This window comes from Oncorhynchus masou, chromosome 6 (assembly GCF_036934945.1).
Source record: "Oncorhynchus masou masou isolate Uvic2021 chromosome 6, UVic_Omas_1.1, whole genome shotgun sequence".
Taxonomy (NCBI): domain Eukaryota; kingdom Metazoa; phylum Chordata; class Actinopteri; order Salmoniformes; family Salmonidae; genus Oncorhynchus; species Oncorhynchus masou.
This window is the reverse complement of record NC_088217.1, coordinates 11,526,358-11,547,509: the sequence shown is the minus strand read 5'-3', so window position 1 is coordinate 11,547,509 and position 21,152 is coordinate 11,526,358. Positions and strand designations below refer to the sequence as shown.

The 21,152-nt window shown below is 41.3% G+C and overlaps 1 protein-coding gene across 5 annotated transcripts in view; it reads left to right on the top strand.

Moving 5' to 3' along the window:
* Positions 1-15,070, top strand: part of LOC135541352 (glutaminase kidney isoform, mitochondrial-like) — a 30,256-nt gene extending 15,186 nt beyond the window's left edge. For 2 of the 5 annotated variants that reach the window (XM_064967535.1, XM_064967537.1), the window contains 11 exons: positions 1,157-1,189; positions 1,317-1,375; positions 1,478-1,544; positions 1,760-1,810; positions 2,118-2,294; positions 8,172-8,303; positions 8,527-8,619; positions 9,031-9,092; positions 10,709-10,785; positions 11,495-11,558; positions 11,782-15,070. In XM_064967535.1, coding sequence (XP_064823607.1) covers positions 1,157-1,189; positions 1,317-1,375; positions 1,478-1,544; positions 1,760-1,810; positions 2,118-2,294; positions 8,172-8,303; positions 8,527-8,619; positions 9,031-9,092; positions 10,709-10,785; positions 11,495-11,558; positions 11,782-11,944 — 978 coding nt within the window. In that variant the 3' untranslated portion in view covers positions 11,945-15,070. Of the gene's footprint in view, positions 1-1,156; positions 1,190-1,316; positions 1,376-1,477; positions 1,545-1,759; positions 1,811-2,117; positions 2,295-8,171; positions 8,304-8,526; positions 8,620-9,030; positions 9,093-10,688; positions 10,786-11,494; positions 11,561-11,781 lie in introns of those variants that run through there. The other 3 variants (XR_010455961.1, XM_064967536.1, XM_064967538.1) reach the window with 3 other exon arrangements.
* The last annotated feature ends 6,082 nt before the right edge of the window (positions 15,071-21,152 follow it).

Below are 21,152 nucleotides of genomic sequence, written 5' to 3'. Positions count from 1 at the left end.
AGAAAGGTACATAGACAGAGCAGGCGAGTTGAACTGATATATAGTTATATATTTCGGCTATAAAGACAGCGGGGGCCCCAGCCATATGGGGCTCCAGGCATATGGGGCCCCAGGCAAAGGGGGCTCCAGGCAAAGGGGGCCCCAGCCATATGGGGCCCCAGCCATATGGGACCCCAGCCATATGGGACCCCAGCCATATGGGGCCCCAGCCATATGGGGCCCCAGGCAAAGGGGGCTCCAGCCATATGGGACCCCAGCCATATGGGGCCCCAGCCATATGGGGCCCCAGGCAAAGGGGGCCACAGCCATATGGGGCCCCGGGCAAAGGGGGCCCCAGGCAAAGGGGGCTCCAGGTGGAAGTTAGCCTGAAGGAATAACAGGAGGGTTTAAGTCTGGATTTCTGCCTATCTGTTCAGAATGAATCTAGAATTTAATAGACATACTTAAATAAAACTATTACTGTGTAATGCATCTTTGTGACGCAAACAATCTTATTTATACCCCAATACTGGACATTTGGGGTCACTTGGGCCATCATGGCTATGCTCTATAATTTATATTTTTTACTTTTATTTTACCTTTATTTAACCAGGCAAGTCAGTTAAGAACAAATTCTTATTTTCAATGACGGCCTAGGAACAGTGGGTTAACTGCCTGTTCAGGGGCAGAACGACGGATTTGTACCTTGTCAGCTCACAACCTTCCGGTTACTAGTCCAACACTCTAACCATTAGGCTACCCTGCCGCCCCAATATAAAGTAGCCCCTTTAAAAAATGTATTCCAAACCAAATCCACCTTTAACCTCTCAATGCTGGGTCAGTGATACACCTGTTTCAGACCAGGTGCTGTTGCTTTGGAACAGGTGATATTGTAGATTTACTACAGAGTACCTGTACTATCCTGAGACTTCATATAACCAGTGTCTTTATTATTTACCGTCTACTGTGATAACTGCTTGTTTTTGTCACCTTGTTCAGGAGTAGACATTAGGACTTCGAGATGTGTGATCATTCACACTGTTTAAAGTGTGTTGAGCCTACGGAGTCCTGAAGCCCTGTAGAACATCGCCACCCTGTGGCTGACTACTGAAAAGGTTTTGATGTGGTGACCTATCGTTTACACGGCTGTTCTGTCTGTCTTTCTGTGTGTCACCAGCCCGGTTCAAATAAGGCAGAGAAGTTTGACTATGTAAGTAGATTTAGACTTAATGTGTGTCATCATCCAGTATCATTCAAACGTAGTTCTATACAATGCACACATGATACGTTACATTACAATACCTTACTATACGATATCTCTCATCCTCTCTCCTCAGATGATGGAGTTCATTAAGAAGATGGCCGGTCGAGAGTACGTGGGGTTCAGCAATGCCACGTGAGTTTTAGTTAATTGTCTTCATTTTCCGAAAGCAGAGTTATTCTCTCTGTTATATTATTTGTTGTTGTTGTTGACTCTCTTTGTCTCTCTGTGTCTCAGGTTCCAGTCGGAAAAAGAAACAGGCGACAGAAATTTTGCAATTGGGTACTACCTTAAAGAGAAGAAGGTGTGTGTGTGGGAACAGTGACGATGGGAACGTTTTAATTAAGGTAGTTCTGGGACACACCTCCTGATAACTTTCCAGCTCCTCCTCAGGTCAGGTTGGTTTGTGCACCAGAAAGATATTGATCCCTCACTGTGCGATGGTTATGGGATATTAATGTTTGAGATATTCTGTACCTGTATGAAATATTGATCATAGGAACTGATTTCCATCTGCAGTGTTTTCCCACTGGGGCAGAAATGATTGACGCGCTGGACTTCTATTTCCAGGTAAACTACACTTCCTCGGATAAACTTTATCACACTGTGACAGTGGATGTGGTTTTGCTCATTCTGGTAATGCGTCATTATGCTGACTTGTGACTGGACGGTAACATAAAGCTCTTGCTGTGTTTGAGTCACAGACACTGGTGTGAGTGTATTAGGCTTAGTCCTCGACCTAAAAAAGGTTATTTCAATGGAGATTCTCCATATACTTCTAAATTCAGTTCTAGGCTTAATATGTGTCTGGAATAACACGGAGCCTACATGTTTCTCTCTATATCATTGCTTTAGTAAATCAACTATTTCCTTTCAGCTGTGTTCCATAGAGGTGACGTGTGAGTCTGGAAGTGTCATGGCGGCAACGCTGGCCCACGGGGGGATCTGCCCAATCACCGGCGAGCGCGTCCTGAGTGCCGAGGCTGTAAGGAACACCCTGAGTCTCATGCACTCCTGCGGCATGTACGACTTCTCTGGACAGATGGCCTTCCATGTAAGTCAAACTGGCCTTCCATGTAAGTCAAACTGGCCTTCCATGTAAGTCATACTGGCCTTCCATGTAAGTCATACTGGCCTTCCATGTAAGTCATACTGGCCTTCCATGTAAGTCATACTGGCCTTCCATGTAAGTCAAACTGGCCTTCCATGTAAGTCAAACTGGCCTTCCATGTAAGTCATACTGGCCTTCCATGTAAGTCAAACTGGCCTTCCATGTAAGTCAAACTGGCCTTCCATGTAAGTCAAACTGGCCTTCCATGTAAGTCAAACTGGCCTTCCATGTAAGTCATACTGGCCTTCCATGTAAGTCATACTGGCCTTCCATGTAAGTCATACTGGCCTTCCATGTAAGTCATACTGGCCTTCCATGTAAGTCATACTGGCCTTCCATGTAAGTCATACTGGCCTTCCATGTAATTCAAACTGGCCTTCCATGTAAGTCATACTGGCCTTCCATGTAAGTCATACTGGCCTTCCATGTAAGTCATACTGGCCTTCCATGTAAGTCATACTGGCCTTCCATGTAAGTCATACTAGCCTTCCATGTAAGTCAAACTGGCCTTCCATGTAAGTCATACTGGCCTTCCCTGTAAGTCATACTGGCCTTCCATGTAAGTCAAACTGGCCTTCCATGTAAGTCATACTGGCCTTCCATGTAAGTCATACTGGCCTTCCATGTAAGTCATACTGGCCTTCCATGTAAGTCATACTGGCCTTCCATGTAAGTCATACTGGCCTTCCATGTAAGTCATACTGGCCTTCCATGTAAGTCATACTGGCCTTCCATGTAAGTCAAACTGGCCTTCCATGTAAGTCATACTGGCCTTCCATGTAAGTCATACTGGCCTTCCATGTAAGTCATACTGGCCTTCCATGTAAGTCATACTGGCCTTCCATGTAAGTCATACTGGCCTTCCATGTAAGTCATACTGGCCTTCCATGTAAGTCATACTGGCCTTCCATGTAAGTCATACTGGCCTTCCATGTAAGTCAAACTGGCCTTCCATGTAAGTCAAACTGTAGTCATACAGTAGTTATACAGTGGTCATATAGTACTCATACTGTAGTCATACAGTAGTTATATAGTACTCATACTGTAGTCATACAGTAATTATACAGTAGTCATATAGTACTCATGCTGTAGTCATATAGTCGTTATAAAGTATTTATATAGTACTCATGCTGTAGTCATATAGTAGTCATATAGTACTCATACTGTTATATAGTACTTATACAGTAGTTATATAGTAGTTATACAGTGGTCATATAGTAGTCATACTGTAGTTATACAGTAGTCATATAGTACTCATGCTGTAGTCATATAGTAGTTATAAAGTAGTTATATAGTACTCATACTGTAGTCATATAGTATTTATACAGTAGTTATATAGTAGTCATATAGTACTCATACTGTAGTCATCCAGTAGTTATACAGTAGTCATAAAGTAGTTATACAGTAGTCATATAGTAGTTATAAAGTAGTCATATAGCAGTCAAAGTAGTTGTATAGTAGTTATATAGTAGTCATATAGTAGTCATAAAGTAGTTATATAGCAGTCAAAGTAGTTATATAGTAGTCATAAAGTAGTTAAAGTAGTTATAGTAGTCAAAGTAGTCATAAAGTAGTTGTATAGTAGTCATAAAGTAGTTGTATAGTAGTCATAAAGTAGTTGTATAGTAGTCATAAAGTAGTCAAAGTAGTTATATAGTAGTTGTATAGTAGTCATGAAGTAGTTGTATAGTAGTCATGAAGTAGTTGTATAGTAGTCATGAAGTAGTTGTATAGTAGTCATAAAGTAGTTGTATAGTAGTTATATAGCAGTCAAAGTAGTTTTAAAGTAGTTATATAGTAGTTTTAAAGTAGTTATATAGTAGTTTTAAAGTAGTTATATAGTAGTTTTAAAGTAGTTATATAGTCATAAAGTAGTTATATAGTAGTCATGAAGTAGTTATATAGTAGTTAAAGTAGTTATATAGTAGTCATAAAATAGTTATATAGTAGTCAAAGTTGTTATATAGTAAAGTAGTTATATAGTAGTTATATAGTAGTCATACAGTAGTCATAAAGTAGTTATATAGTAGTCAAAGTAGTTATATAGTAGTCATAAAGTAGTTATATAGTAGTCATAAAGTAGTTATATAGTAGTCATACAGTAGTCATAAAGTAGTTATATAGTAGTCAAAGTAGTTATATAGTAGTCATAAAGTAGTTCTATAGTAGTCATAAAGTAGTTCTATAGTAGTCATATAGTAGTTCTTACATTTAGGGACGTAAGGCAATAAATAGGCCATAGTTTTGAAATAATTACAATTTAGCAATTAAACACTGGAGTGATAGATGTGCAGAAGATGAATGTGCAAGTAGAGATACTGAGGTGCAAAGGAGCAACAACAACAAAAATTACATGGGGATGAGGTAGTTGGATGGGCTATTTACACATAGGCTATGTACTGGTGCAATGATCATATCAAATGTATTTATATAGCCCTTTGTACATCAGCTGATATCTCAAAGTGTTGTATAGAAACCCAGCCTAAAACCCCAAACCGCAAGCAATGCAGGTGTAGAAGCACGGTGGCTAGGAAAAATTCCCTAGAAAGGCCAAAACCTAGGAAGGAACCTAGAGAGGAACCACGCTATGAGGGGTGGCCAGTCCTCTTCTGGCTGTGCCGGGTGGAGATTAGGAACCTAGAGAGGAACCACGCTATGAGGGGTGGCCAGTCCTCTTCTGGCTGTGCCGGGTGGACATTAGAAACCTAGAGAGGAACCAGGCTATGAGGGGTGGCCAGTCCTCTTCTGGCTATGCCGGGTGGAGATTAGAAACCTAGAGAGGAACCAGGCTATGTGGGGTGGCCAGTCCTCTTCTGGCTGTGCCGGGTGGAGATGATAACAGATCTGTGAGCTATTCTGACAGCTGATGCTTAAAGCCTAGTGAGGGAGATATGACTCTCCAGCTTCAGTGATTTTTGCAGTTCGTTCCAGTCATTTTCAGCTGAGAACTGGAAGGAAAGGCAGCCAAAGAAGGTGTTGGCTTTGGGGGTGACCAGTGAAATATACCGTATGGAGCGTGTGCTATGGGTGGGTGCTGCTATGGTGACCAGTGAGCTGAGATAAGGCGGGGCTTTACCTAGACAAGACTTATAGATGAAGTAGTAATATAGTAGTCAGAGTAGTTGTACAGTAGTCTTATAGTAGTTATACAGTAGTAATATGATATAGTAGGGAAAGGTATACAACTACCTATGTACGGTGCATTTGAAAGTATTCAGACCCATTCACTTTTTCCAGTTTTTGTTACGTTACAGCTTTACTCTAAAAAAAAGATTTGTTTTCCTCATCAATCTACGCACAATATCCCATAATGACAAAGAAGAAAATGAAAATATCATGTTTACATACAGTGGGGCAAAAAAGTATTTAGTCAGCCACCAATTGTGCAAGTTTTCCCACTTTAAAAGATGAGAGGCCTGTAATTTTCATCATAGGTACACTTCAACTATGACAGACAAAATGAGGGGGAAAAATGAAAAAAAAATTTGAATTTAAAAATGAATTTATTTGCTAATTATGGTGGAAAATAAGTATTTGGTCAATAACAAAAGTTTATCTCAGTACTTTGTTATATACCCTTTGTTGGCAATGACAGAGGTCAAACGTTTTCTGCAAGTCTTCACAAGGATTTCACACACTGTTGCTGGTATTTTGGCCCATTCCTCCATGCAGATCTCCTCTAGAGCAGTGATGTTTTGGGGCTGTTGCTGGGCAACACGGACTTTCAACTTCCTCCAAAGATCTTTTTAAGTGGGAGAACTTGCACAATTGGTGGCTGACTAAATACTTTTTTGCCCCACTGTAAGTATTCAGTAGGGTTGCACAATTTGGGGTATATTCAGAGGTGGAAACTTTCCGTGGAAATTAATGGCGATATATGAGACTATATGGGAATTAACGGAAATATAGATAAATATGAATACCATTTAAATGTAGATGTTTTTTGCATTGGATATATTTAACATATCATATGGAGACAGAAACATAATAATTTTACCTTATCACAAGTAGACATAATTGCAAATTATTAAATCCTTCCAATAGAAATTTTAAAAAACAATTTAGTTACAAATTTAACTTTAATTAAATGAGTTGACTCTGAACAACAAAAGAAAGGGAATATTGAATGATCCCCAATGATCCATCGCATCTCCCAAAAACATTTTCAACATATATCTGTAAAATGATAGTCTAGAAACAAAATCTTTGGTTGTCTTCTTCTCAGGCTTCCGTGTCTTCTTCCTGGACCTCCTCAATGTCCACCTCTTGAACATCAGACTCTGAGGCCTCATCTTCACTGTCATTTTCCAACCCTGTTGAGGATGGCCACCAATTTTTCAACCACTGTATTGGTCAGCCTGTTGTGTGCTTTGGTGTGTGTGTTTCCAAACAAGGATCAGTTGCGCTCTGAGGCGGCTGATGTTGGTGGGATTTGGAGGCAACAGGGGAAACAGCCTCAGATCCACAAAGTCCCTTCCACCAGGTGGCTGATGAGATATGTTGTCACAACTGCCATATTGCATCTCCATCCCAAAGCCCTTGCTTGGAAGTGTACTTCGCCAGACTGCCAAGAACCTTGCCCTCATCCAGGCCAAGGTGGCGAGACATGGTAGTGATGACACCATAGGCCTTGTTGATCTCTGCACCAGACAGGATTTCTCTTGCCAGCATACTTGGGGTACAAAATGTATGCTGTGGTGTGTATGGTCTTCAGGCTTCTGATGTATTTCAGAACTGCAGTTTCCACGGCTTGGAGCAACAGTGAAGTGAGCAGGGCAGTACGGATTTCTTCTCTTACATCTGCAAGCAGAGTCTGAACATCAGACAGGATGGCATTGTCTTCCTCAATCCTTGCAATGGCTACGGCAGTTTCAGGCTGCTTACCACTCGCTCTCTCAAAATACATCATCCAGGAGGATCCTCTTGATCGGGCAGTCCATATCGGCAGACTGTGAAAATGGCCATTTCTTGGAGAGACTCCATCTGGAAGGTTCTCCCATCTCCACCGAGGAACTCTGGAGTTCTGTCAGAGTGACCATCGGGTTCTTGGTCACTTTCTTGCTCAGTTTGGTCAGGTGGCCAACCATAGGAAGAGTCTTGGTGGTTCTAAACTTCTTCCATTTAAGAATGATTGAGTCCACTGTGTTCTTGGGGACCTTCAATACTGCAGACATTTTTTGGTACCATTCTCCTGATCTGTGCCTCGACACAATCCTGACTCAGAGCTCTACGGACAATTCAACCTCATGGCTTGGTTCTTGCTCTGACATGCACTGTCAACTATGGGACCGTATATAGACAGGTGTGTACCTTTCCAAATCATGTCCAATCAATTGTATTTACCACAGTTGGGCTCCAATTAAGTTGTAGAAACATCTCAAGGATGATCAATGGAAACGGGATGCACCTGATCTCAAATTCTAGTCTCATAGAAAACGTTCTGAATACCTGTGTCAATAAGGTATCTGTTTTTTATTTTTAATACATTTGCAAAAAATGTCTAAAAACCTTATTTTGCGTTGTCATTATGGGGTATTGAGTGTAAATTGAGGACATTTTTTTTTAAATGTAATCCATTTTAGAATAAGGCTGTAACGTAACTAAATGTGGGAAAAGTGAAGGGATCTGTATACTTCCTGAATACACTGTATCTGTATTAGTCATTTAGTCAACTGTTTTAAATACCCTTTATTAATAGTCGAGTAAACCTTTTTAAACATCTATTTGCCAAATGAAGGCCACCTTTCTTTTTCTTTAGTGGGATGATTTAACGGACACTTTTACCATACCCTGTATGGCCCCTGTATGCTTCCCTCCCAGGTGGGCTTGCCTGCTAAGTCTGGGGTGTCAGGAGCAGTTCTGTTGGTGGTTCCTAACGTCATGGGAGTGATGTGTTGGTCTCCTCCGTTAGACAGAGTTGGAAACAGTGTCCGAGGAATACACTTCTGCCAGGTAACCCATTTTACACATGATGTATGACACAATGACTGAATTACTTGTACAGAGTGAACACTTGCATGTACAGGAGGGAGAAATGCTTGTGTGCTCCGTAGTCATGTGTTTTGCCGAGGTTTTTGAATGTGTTACGAAGTCCTCGTATAGGTACTCTTTAAATAGCGTTAACCACATGCAACACGTATCGTGTTTTTCGCTTCCCCCTGTCTTGGTGTTGCAGGAGCTGGTGTCTTCGTTTAACTTCCACAACTATGACAACCTGAGACACTTGGTCAAGAAGCAGGACCCTCGAAGGCAGGACGGGGATGATAGGGTAAGGGCTTTTGAGAGTTATGAGCGTTTTATGAAAATCTAATCCAATTTTATTGGTCACATACACATGGTTAGCAGATGTTATTACGAGTGTAGCGAAATGCTTGTGCTTCTAGTTCCGACAGTGCAGTAATACCTAACAAGTAATCAACAAGTAAAGGAATGGAAATCGTTTATATACACATAAATATACATATTCTTATTCCATCCCTTTACTTAGATTTGTGTATATTTGGTAGTTGTTGTGGAATTTTTAAGGTAAACATACCAACAATTGAACATATTTGCTAGAACATGAATTGAGGTTGAAGTTTGCTCTTGTTATGAAGAGCACTATGACTGACATGGGGGCGGAGTTGTCTACCGGTATCCTGCCCAGTCTAAGATGTATTTATCTCTGCTATATCTGTAGAACAAGTCTGTGGTGAGCCTGATGTTTGCAGCCTACAGTGGAGATGTGTCAGCCCTCAGAAGGTAAAATACCAAATCAAGGAGTCTACAGAAGGAGGATTTATGTTTTACTTAGTTTCACCACGAAGTCACATGCTGTAGATGTCACTCTCTCGTCTCGCTACTAATCCTTCACAGTAACTCTTGATGTCACTTTCCTAAATACTAATCCTTCATAGTAACTCTTGATGTCACTCTCTCTCCTCACTACTATTCCTTCACAGTAACTCTTGATGTCACTCTCTCCTCGCTACTAATCCTTCACAGTAACTATTGATGTCACACTCTCTCCTCACTACTAATCCTTCACAGTAACTATTGATGTCACACTCTCTCCTAAAAACTAATCCTTCACAGTAACTCTTGATGTCACCCTCTCCCAGATACTAATCCTTCACAGTAACTATTGATGTCACTCTCTCTCCTCACTACTAATCCTTCACAGTAACTATTGATGTCACTCTCTCTCCTCACTACTAATCCTTCACAGTAACTATTGATGTCACTCTCTCCTAGCTACGAATCCTTCACAGTAACTATTGATATCACTCTCTCTCCTCGCTACGAATCCTTCACAGTAACTCTTGATGTCACTCTCTCCTCGCTACTATTCCTTCACAGTAACTCTTGATGTCACTCTCTCCTCGCTACTATTCCTTCACAGTAACTCTTGATGTCACTCTCTCCTCACTACTAATCCTTCACAGTAACTATTGATGTCACACTCTCTCCTAAATACTAATCCTTCACAGTAACTCTTGATGTCACCCTCTCCCAGATACTAATCCTTCACAGTAACTCTTGATGTCACTCTCTCCTCGCTACTATTCCTTCACAGTAACTCTTGATGTCACTCTCTCCTCACTACTAATCCTTCACAGTAACTATTGATGTCACACTCTCTCCTAAATACTAATCCTTCACAGTAACTCTTGATGTCACCCTCTCCCAGATACTAATCCTTCACAGTAACTCTTGATGCCACTCTCTCCTCACTACTAATCCTTCACAGTAACTATTGATGTCACACTCTCTCCTAAATACTAATCCTTCACAGTAACTCTTGATGTCACCCTCTCCCAGATACTAATCCTTCACAGTAACTCTTGATGTCACTCTCTCTCCTCACTACTAATCCTTCACAGTAACTCTTGATGTCACCCTCTCCCAGATACTAATCCTTCACAGTAACTCTTGATGCCACTCTCTCCTCACTACTAATCCTTCACAGTAACTATTGATGTCACTCTCTCTCCTCACTACTAATCTTTCACAGTAACTATTGATGTCACTCTCTCTCCTCACTACTAATCCTTCACAGTAACTATTGATGTCACTCTCTCCTAGCTACGAATCCTTCACAGTAACTCTTGATGTCACTCTCTCTCCTAGCTACTAATCCTTCACAGTAACTATTGATGTCACACTCTCTCCTAAATACTAATCCTTCCTAGTAACTCTTGATGTCACCCTCTCCCAGATACTAATCCTTCACAGTAACTCTTGATGCCACTCTCTCCTCACTACTAATCCTTCACAGTAACTCTTGATGTCACTCTCTCCTAGCTACTAATCCTTCACAGTAACTCTTTGAAATGAGGAATACTATGTAGAATATAGCTTGTCTCCTATCCTCTGAGGTTTGCTCTGTCATTGATGGACATGGAGCTGAAGGACTATGACTCTAGGACCGCGCTACACGTGGCTGCTGGTGAGGGTGAGTTTCTCTCCACTGGTGGCATTGGCTCTTCAAAATGTTCTTCAATGTGATGTTTTGGTGCCTCTTGGGTCATTCAGACAGCTGGTTTGAGGACCTTATTACTGATGAATGTGATGTTCTGGTGCCTCTAGGGTCATTCAGACAGCTGGTTGATGACCTTATTACTGATGAATGTGATGTTCTGGTTCCTCTAGTGGTCATTCAGACAGCTGATTGAGGACCTTATTACTGATGAATGTGATGTTCTGGGGCCTCTAGGGTAATTCAGACAGCTGATTGAGGACCTTATTACTGATGAATGTGATGTTCTGGTGCCTCTAGGGTCATTCAGACAGCTGATTGAGGACCTTATTACTGATGAATGTGATGTTCTGGTGCCTCTAGGGTCATTCAGACAGCTGATTGAGGACCTTATTACTGATGATTGTGTTTTTCTTTCTGTTTGCATTTTGTATTTATATTGAAGTTTGTGTTTTCTGTAATTTTTGTAATTCAGGGCTCCTCAGTATGATTCCCTGATATAATAAATGGTTAAATCAAATGCCTTATAATGCTTCATATTGATGTTATAGATACTTATGAGTTGTTATTACAGCTTCTGGCAAGTGTTATAATGCAGTAGAAGTGTATCTTAAGGAATTATGTATGTGTGCCTCTTAGCAAGTGTTACCGGGCTAAGATACCTCTTTTGTGCTTTGTCCTCAAGGCCATGTGGATGTGGTAAGGTTCCTAACAGATGCCTGCAAAGTGAACCCCTTTGTGAAAGACCGGTACAGTAGTATTCATTCATTCATCCACCTATAGCAATCTCTATTGACATTTCCTCCAACCTAACAACATCTCTTAGCTACTATATTCCCAGCCTCTCATGTCTTATTTCTCCAACTAATTCGGTCCTTTGTGGCCGTTGTCTTTATTGAGAGGTAGTTTATTTTTTATAACTTCTGACATGCTTCATCTAACTTCTGTCTCATCTCTACCACCTCCCTCCAGGTGGGGCAACATTCCCCTGGATGATGCCCTGCAGTTTGGCCACAGTGCCGTGGTGAAGGTCCTACAGGATTACCAGGTGGCCTGCCAGGAACAGGAGAGACTCCCAGTGGCTGATACCATACTCATAGCCCCCAAACTAGAGACTGTAGAAGGCATGGTGTGATCATGGGCCGTATGTGTCAAACGTCTCCCATTAAGAGTGCTGATCAAAGATCAATTTTTGCGTAAAGAAACAGATTATTATAGACCGGGAGAACAGTGATTCTAGATCAACACCCCACCTTGATAAATGGGCCCAGGACCATCAGGATATTTTAATTAGGCCCCAAACAGAAGAAAACAGGTTGAAATATGGAGAGACTTTCTCAAGTTGTCCAATAAAAAAAAACCATGAATTTTCATTTCTGTTGCAAATAAGTTTGTGTCCCAAGTGGCATTCTATTTCCTATAGACATTTAGTGCATTACTTTTGGTTAGTAGTGTGTGTGTAGTGAATAAGGTGCTATTTGGGATGCAGCCCTAGTGTTATTCCTCCCATCAGGACTTTCTCTGGGTACATCCCAATAATGTCTGCTTCCTCCTGAAGTGTTCACTACTTCCCACACATCTAAAATAGTTTAATTAATTATACCAGTCATTACCTTTTAATATTGGTGAAGGGAAGTTAACAAGTGCACACTTTGAAAGGAAGGATAGATAATTGGGACATAGTCCCCTATCTTGTATGCAGTATTTACTCCTCTCATTCAGTCAGAGATAAGACTTGTAACAATAATTGTTGGGCAGCATTTCCGATACATATACTAATTCTAACTATTATGAATTTAGCAGAGTTCATTTTGTCAACAGCTTATTTTTCCTGACTAAAACTATGACTATAAGAAGACAAGATGCCCAAGAAAAAAAACAACAACTTACAAATAGTTCGTCATTTTAGTTGACGCTAAATATAACAAGATGAGAAGTTCACCTGAGACTAATGGTCATTCAATTTGACATGACGCTCCTTCTGATCTGTTTTGTCCAATCAGAAGCATGCATGGCTTTAAAGCAATCGTCTCTCTGACAGAATGAACGTCTTTCATGTGCGCAGGCTACTTGAGTTTATTATAGTCCTGCCCGCCTTTCCAGCATACACAGCTCCCGGCGGTCACTTCAGTCGTCTCTCTTTTGAACTGATGCGCAGGCAGGGAACTTCTAAATTGTAGCTAACCTCTATTCTGTTAAGAACCAATGTTCAAACTGGCCGTTTTTGCTTTGATCACATCCAAAGCTATATTTTGCCATTTGCGCTGATATTCATCTGTGTTGTTACTTTACGTTCCGCAAATGCGAGTTGCAGTTACTTTTTACCCGATTGGAAATGCTACTGCTATTTACTGAATATCAGGAGTACAGACATGATTTTAGCATTGTTGGAAAGCTCAGATTATCCCCTTTTTTAAATTGATTCACAGAATATGCACATGGTGGAAGTTAAGGGTAGCCTAAATATTAATTATTTAATGGAAAATGCCTTGACTAAAATGACGGTGACAAAAACCAGACATAAATTGTCCAGAGTTTAGACTGATAATCTTAAACTAAGAAGGATAAAATGACTCAAATGTGACGAAGATTAAAAGCCATTTTAGTCATAAGACAAACTAAATCTAAAATAGATGCCAAAATGAACACTGCTGGGTACTAGTCTGTTTGTGGCATCAAGGAATAACAAGTTTGGTATGACCGAGAGTTCACACGATAGCACAGACGGTTCTGGGACCTTTTGCTAATTTATATACGTCACACACAACTGACCTATACTATACCTTTTTTTAAGGGCATCATAAAATGCCCTAATACAGCTTGCCAATATCTTTGTCTTTGCTGTGTATTGGTGAACATTAGCACGTTGTTGCTACATTAGCTGAGGTTGTGCAACAAGGGCACAACAGACGGATACTTCTAAGACCCAGTAATGATGAAGAAGTTCAGATGTCATGGTGACTGTTGTTTCAGTCATGTGTTTGGCCTCATTTGAGTACCTGGAGCTCTGTTGCAATATCCATCACTCGGAGTGAAGCAATGTATTGGGCATGCATTCTCAGTGGTGTGTGTGTGTGTAGCATCCGCAGCAGAACGAATGGTCAACTCTCAAACTGATGGTTCATGAATGTTTAATGCGCTACCATTTCCATAAACACTACCGTAAGAGCTGATGGAGAAACAAACCAAAAATGCTCTTACAGTACAGTCCACAAACAATACACTTTTACACAACTTTACATTAGCGTGCTTCATACATCAAATGCATCAATGTGCATGAGAATGTCTACCCCAAATAGTTGATTACGTGCTAATTGCTTGCTAATGTGGCGCAAAATTAACTAATATATTAGCCGGCACAAACAGTGGAGCTAGACTATAACGTCATATTGCTAGCAGACTTTAGAACATCAGTTACAACACAAATATCCGTTCAGTATCCGTTCAAAATAATTAGAAAGATTTGAAATAAGACCGATATTGAAAAACAGTAAATACCTTGCTCTCTTTCCAGTTAGGTGCTAAGTTTGACGTTGTATATTTGGAACAACCTCCTTCACAAAAAGTCATTTTCCTTTTTTCTCCCGTTTCCCATATACCCTTTGACCTTATATCAGAGAAGGCAAAAATAAATCTGCTGTCAAAATAAGTCACACTAAACTGTTAAATGTACATTGAGGTTTGAACGATCATCAAAAACAAGAGTCCAAATATTGAGCAGACATTGTGATCTAGCAGTCGTTTTTAGGGGTTCATTTACAGTGTGCTAGAATGGACATTGGGACCGTAGCTGGAGTTTGTTCATATTTAGTTACATATTTCTAAAGAGAACATGTCTACAAGTCTGTACCTTACTTTATATAACTGTATCCTTTTATGTACGTTATTGGAGATCCACGTCCGTGGATGTAACACGTACCAATAAATATAGTTAACCAATGTGGAAGGAAACTGTGAAACTATGAGGAAAACTGTGACGTACAGCATTCCTCTGATGTGAAATCGAACACACGTGCAAACATTGAATTGGACTTTGTGTAAATACTGTATTGCTTACATGTAAATAAGAAAATGTATTTCCTAATGCCTGATTCTTTCGTTGAAGATATTCTCCAGCAACACCGTGTGATGTGTTTTAACTTGTTCTTCATCACTTGAATTCACTGGTGGGATTTTTAAGTCATGATAATTTACATGTCTGAATTATGAAAGAGATGATCTATTAAAACTCTGACCCCCTCTGGTGGCTTTTTCTAAACAATGCATAATATTGTATACTACCCTCAAAGTCAATTTAGCTTTCAAAACTATAAGTCCTACAAACTCATACTTAGTACTGTTAGAAAGTTAAGAAAGGAGTTCAGAAACAATGTGACTACTACAGAGCCAGAGATGCAGCAGACCCCAAAAACGCTGAAATTTACCAAAACAAATTCTTGAGTTGGGGGTCCCCCCAATTGTCCCCATGTTGGAAAATAAGAGATTTGAAAGGTATGATATAGAATATGTCACCAATAACTGTTACAAAATTAAATAATAAAAACTTTCTCTGATCTTTTACCTAATGGTGGCGCTTTAAACATGGAAATTCCCATTGGAACACAGACACTAAAAGCGCATATGTTACATTCTTACAGGAATTATATACATGTGACCTACCGGCTCGATTCAGTCTTATGTAGCAACGTTTGAAATTGTGTTTTTACATTGGTTAAAAGGAGGGTCTCAGAGTTAGAAAATTGTATATCATACACTACAGTTGAAGAACTATGGGAAAGTTATTCTGCTTTAAAAGTTGATAAACTTGTAATCTCACTTTTGAGAAAATGGCCCTTGAATGTTTTTGGTACACCTACTGGGAGAGCTCTTCTTTATCAACATCCATTCAGCATTGTTCACACCCTCTTAAAAACAGACAGCTCGATACATTCAGCTTGTCAACACATCTTACAAAAACAAGTAGTGCTGAAGTCAATCTCTCTTCCACTTTGAGCCATGAGAGATTGACATGCATATCATTAATGTTAGCTCTCCGTGTATATTTAAGGGCCAGCCGTGCTGCCCTGTTCAGAGCCGACTGCAATTTTCCTTGTTAAGGCAGATCAGTGCTTTATTATGGACAGACTTCTCCCCATCTTAGCTGCTGTTGTATCAATATGTTTTGACCATGACAGTTTACAATCCAGGATTACTCCAAGCAGTTTAGTCACCTCCACATTATTCATTATGAGATGTAGTTGAGGTTTAGAGTTTAGTGAATGGTGTCTCAAATACAATGCTTTAAGTTTTGTAAATATTTAGGGCTAACTTATGTCGGATGACAATAGAATGACAATAGAATGTTCATGATGTCACCGTGACAACTGTTGATACACATAGTATAAACCAGCCTTTAGTCTTGAAATCTTTGGTTGTTTAGTACATGGCCTCACATGGGAATCCTTAAAGAGATAGGTGGGACTCGGGCTTAAAATACTTGCACGCAGCTCGGACACCCATGCATAGCCCACAAGAAATGCCACCAGAGGTCTCTTCACAAGGGAAGGGAGGCACACAGTACTACGTAGAGCCATGACTACATCAAACTCAAATTCCACTTCAAGTAACTGATGCAAGCAGTACAATCATGTAGTATGTAACATGTAGTAACAAAAAGTGGTAAACAAATCCAAATAATTTATTTTATTTTTGCACACTCTTGACATTCTCTCAACCAGCTTCACCTGGAATGCTTTTCCAACATTCTTGAAGGAGTTCCCACATATGCTGAGCACTTGTTTGGCTGCTTTTCCTTCTGTTGTCCGACTCATCCCAAACCATTATTACTACATGATTCCATATGTGTTATTTCATAGTTTTGATGTCTTCACTATTATTCTACAATGTAGAAAATAGTAAAAATGAAGACAAACCCTTGAATGAGTAGGTGTTCTAAAACTTTTAACCGGGTGTGTATATATAAATATATGGATGAGCAATGACAGAGCGACATGATGCAATAGATGATATAAATACAGTATATACAGAAGAGATGAGTAATGCAAGATTACATTACATAGATATCTTGTCGCTCTCCCTCTTTAAACTCTAGGGGGCAGATTCTCAGACACAAATTAAGCCTGGTCCTGGACTTGCTCGATGGAGAATTTCCATTGAAATGTCTTTAAAATTCAGGACTAGGCTATGTCTGTGTCCGGGAGACATTTCCACAACAGAGGTGTTACAGCAATGCTGTGTTGGGAAGACTGTTCACCTGGCACCCAGAGAGAGACCCACCACCACAGACCATGGTGGTCTTGACCTTACCTCCCCACCAGCTACCACGGGAGCAGGTCTTGTGCTCCAGTCCAGCATGGCCAGGTACAGTCTACCCTTTCATGAGGATGGGCTACCTCCAGCTAGGAAGGACATGATTAACATCGATTGTAAGAGCCACACACCCAAAACATTGAAGAGCTAGAGGATTTAATGCATTTGATTACGATTACAAGAGCAGTTACTGATGTCAAAATGAAAGCATTCAGGAAGATACAGTAGGTATTCAGAAGATGAACTACTGCTCGGTTACCACTGGGCGGCATACGCTCCCTCCGTTTCAATGGACACCTCTGCCAAAAAGTCCATTATTTACCAGTTCACTTACTGTTACATTTGCTTTGATCACTAGCTGTGCGTCCCCGTCCAGTGATGTTGCAGGGGTCGTCCTGGGGCAGGATCTGGCCTGGAGTGAGAAAGAGAACCCAGCTGGACGTTAGCATTAGTCAAAGGGAAAGAATAGGACTAAATCCAATCAAACTTAATTTAAAGTGCATTTAAAATGTTGCTTCTACATCTGCGTATCTTGCTGTTTGTGGTTTTAGGCTGGGTTTCTTTATAAGCACTTTTTGTGACATCTGCTGATGTTAGAAGGGCTTTCTAAATATGATTGATTGAGTTGATTTAGTCTTATTCTTTAACTTGTATTTTTTGGTTGAGATGGAGGTGTGAATCCAACATATCAATGATTTATTTGTAGACAAACTGGAATTAAAGACAGATTAAGCCAGTGGTACAGATGGAACTATCCAATCAGAAGATACATCTCCTTCAATTGTTGATATCTGGTAGTAAGTTTTAAGTTCCTCGGCATACACATCACAGACAAACTGAATTGGTCCACCCACACAGACAGCATCGTGAAGAAGGCGCAGCAGCGCCTCTTCAACCTCAGGAAGCTGAAGAAATTCGGCTTGTCACCAAAAGCACTCACAAACTTCTACAGATGCACAATCAAGAGCATCCTGGCGGGCTGAATCATTGCCTGGTACGGCAACTGCTCCACCCACAACCGTAAGGCTCTCCAGATGGTAGTGAGGTCTGCACAACGCATCACCGGGGGCAAACTACCTGCCCTCCAGGACACCTACACCACCTGATGTTACAGGAAGGCCATAAAGATCATCAAGGACAACAACCACCCGAGCCACTGCCTGTTCACCCCGCTATCATCCAGAAGGCGAGGTCAGTACAGGTGCATCAAAGCTGGGACCGAGAGACTGAAAAACAGCTTCTATCTCAAGGCCATCAGACTGTTAAAGAGCCACCACTAACATTGAGTGGCTGCTGCCAACACACTGACTCAACTCCAGCCACTTTAATAATGGGAATTGATGGGAAATGATGTAAAATATATCACTAGCCACTTTAAACAATGCTACCTAATATAATGTTTACATACCCTACATTATTCATTGCATATGTATACGTATATGCTGTACTCTATATCATCTACTGCATCTTTATGTAATACATGTATCACTAGCCACTTTAACTATGCCACTTTGTTTACATACTCATCTCATATGTATATACTGTACTCGATACCATCTACTGTATCTTGCCTATGCCGCTCTGTACCATCACTCATTCATATATCTTTATGTACATATTCTTTATCCCCCTACACTTGTGTGTATAAGACAGTAGTTTGGGAATTGTTAGTTAGATTACTTGTTGGTTATTACTGCATTGTCGGAACTAGAAGCGCAAGCATTTCGCTACACTCGCATTAACATCTGCTAACCATGTGTATGTGACAAATAAAATTTGATTTGATTTGGTTGCATTGACAACCAAACACAATTCAATATAAAAAAATACATACAATAAATAACCTATTAACTATTAGATCTGTTCATATTTTCACAAATGCTGTAAAAAATCTTTGCAGAATCTCAAATTACATTGATCAATTGCACCATGTACTTTAAGTAATCTCAATGTCAAACCAGGTCATTTGGTTCTGCTATTAGATGAAGCACAGTGACTCATTTATTGTAGTAATAAACAAAATATCTGACATTGTATTCCCATTTGAACCTTGCTGTGCTTTTAAATGGTTGAAAGCCCAGTGACAGACATTTGGGTGACAACTAAACAAAAAAATATGACGTTGTTTTTCCATTGGAATTTGGTTGTGCTTTTAGATGGTTGAAAGCGAAAGGGGATAACACATTGTAAATACAACTCACTTTTGGCTGTATTTTTGAGTGGGTGGATATAGGTTGAAATCTCACTGATCAACGGCTCAACCAAGTATTATCCAAGTTGAAATGACATGGTGTGCCCAGTGGGTAGCGTGCTGTCCAAGGGCTGTTCTTGCACATCAAGCTGCCTCACTCTACAGAAACATGAGATAGGTTCCTACACCTATGCGCTGTCATTGGCTCACACAAGCCAGGGCTACTTAATTACAAAACAAGAGAGAGCTAACTGTACCTTAGCATGACCTCCTTTACTTAGCTGCCATCTATGACATCATTCCCTCACACACAATTACCTCACTGTTTACTGTAAATGGTTGACATATTATTTGCAGTCGTTCTATGAGTAACTAAATTACAAGGCTGATATTCACAGCAGCTCCACAAGGAATAACAGTATTAGATTCCAAAAATGTTAGGGGTCGGGTGACACTGTGACCCCATCCGACGATACCCCCGGACAGGGCCAAACAGGCAGGATATAACCCCAACCACTTTACCAAGGCACAGCCCCCACACCACTAGAGAGATATCTTCAACCACCAATCCTGAGACGGGGCTGAGTATACATTTACATTTAAGTCATTTAGCAGACGCTGTTATCCAGAGCGACTTACAAATTGGTGAATTCACCTTCTGACATCCAGTGGAACAGCCACTTTACAATAGTGCATCTAAATCATTTAAGGGGGGGGTGAGAAGGATTACTTGATCCTATCCTAGGTATTCCTTGAAGAGGTGGGGTTTCAGGTGTCTCCGGAAGGTGGTGATTGACTCCGCTGTCCTGGCGTCGTGAGGGAGTTTGTTCCACCATTGGGGGGCCAGAGCAGCGAACAGTTTTGACTGGGCTGAGCGGGAACTGTACTTCCTCAGTGGTAGGGAGGCCCAGCAGGCCAGAGGTGGATGAACGCAGTGCCCTTGTTTGGGTGTAGGGCCTGATCAGAGCCTGTAGGTACTGCGGTGCCGTTCCCCTCACAGCTCCGTAGGCAAGCACCATGGTCTTGTAGCGGATGCGAGCTTCAACTGGAAGCCAGTGGAGAGAGCGGAGGAGCGGGGTGACGTGAGAGAACTTGGGAAGGTTGAACACCAGACGGCCTGCGGCGTTCTGGATGAGTTGTAGGGGTTTAATGGCACAGGCAGGGAGCCCAGCCAACAGCGAGTTGCAGTAATCCAGACGGGAGATGACAAGTGCCTGGATTAGGACTTGCGCCGCTTCCTGTGTGAGGCAGGGTCGTACTCTGCGGATGTTGTAGAGCATGAACCTACAGGAACGGGCCACCGCCTTGATGTTGGTTGAGAACGACAGGGTGTTGTCCAGGATCACGCCAAGGTTCTTAGCGCTCTGGGAGGAGGACACAATGGAGTTGTCAACCGTGATGGCGAGATCATGGAATGGGCAGTCCTTCCCCGGGAGGAAGAGCAGCTCCGTCTTGCCGAGGTTCAGCTTGAGGTGGTGATCCGTCATCCACACTGATATGTCTGCCAGACATGCAGAGATGCGATTCGCCACCTGGTCATCAGAAGGGGGAAAGGAGAAGATTAATTGTGTGTCGTCTGCATAGCAATGATAGGAGAGACCATGTGAGGTTATGACAGAGCCAAGTGACTTGGTGTATAGCGAGAATAGGAGAGGGTCTAGAACAGAGCCCTGGGGGACACCAGTGGTGAGAGCGCGTGGCGAGGAGACAGATTCTCGCCACGCCACCTGGTAGGAGCGACCTGTCAGGTAGGACGCAATCCAAGCGTGGGCCGCGCCGGAGATGCCCAACTCGGAGAGGGTGGAGAGGAGGATCTGATGGTTCACAGTATCGAAGGCAGCCG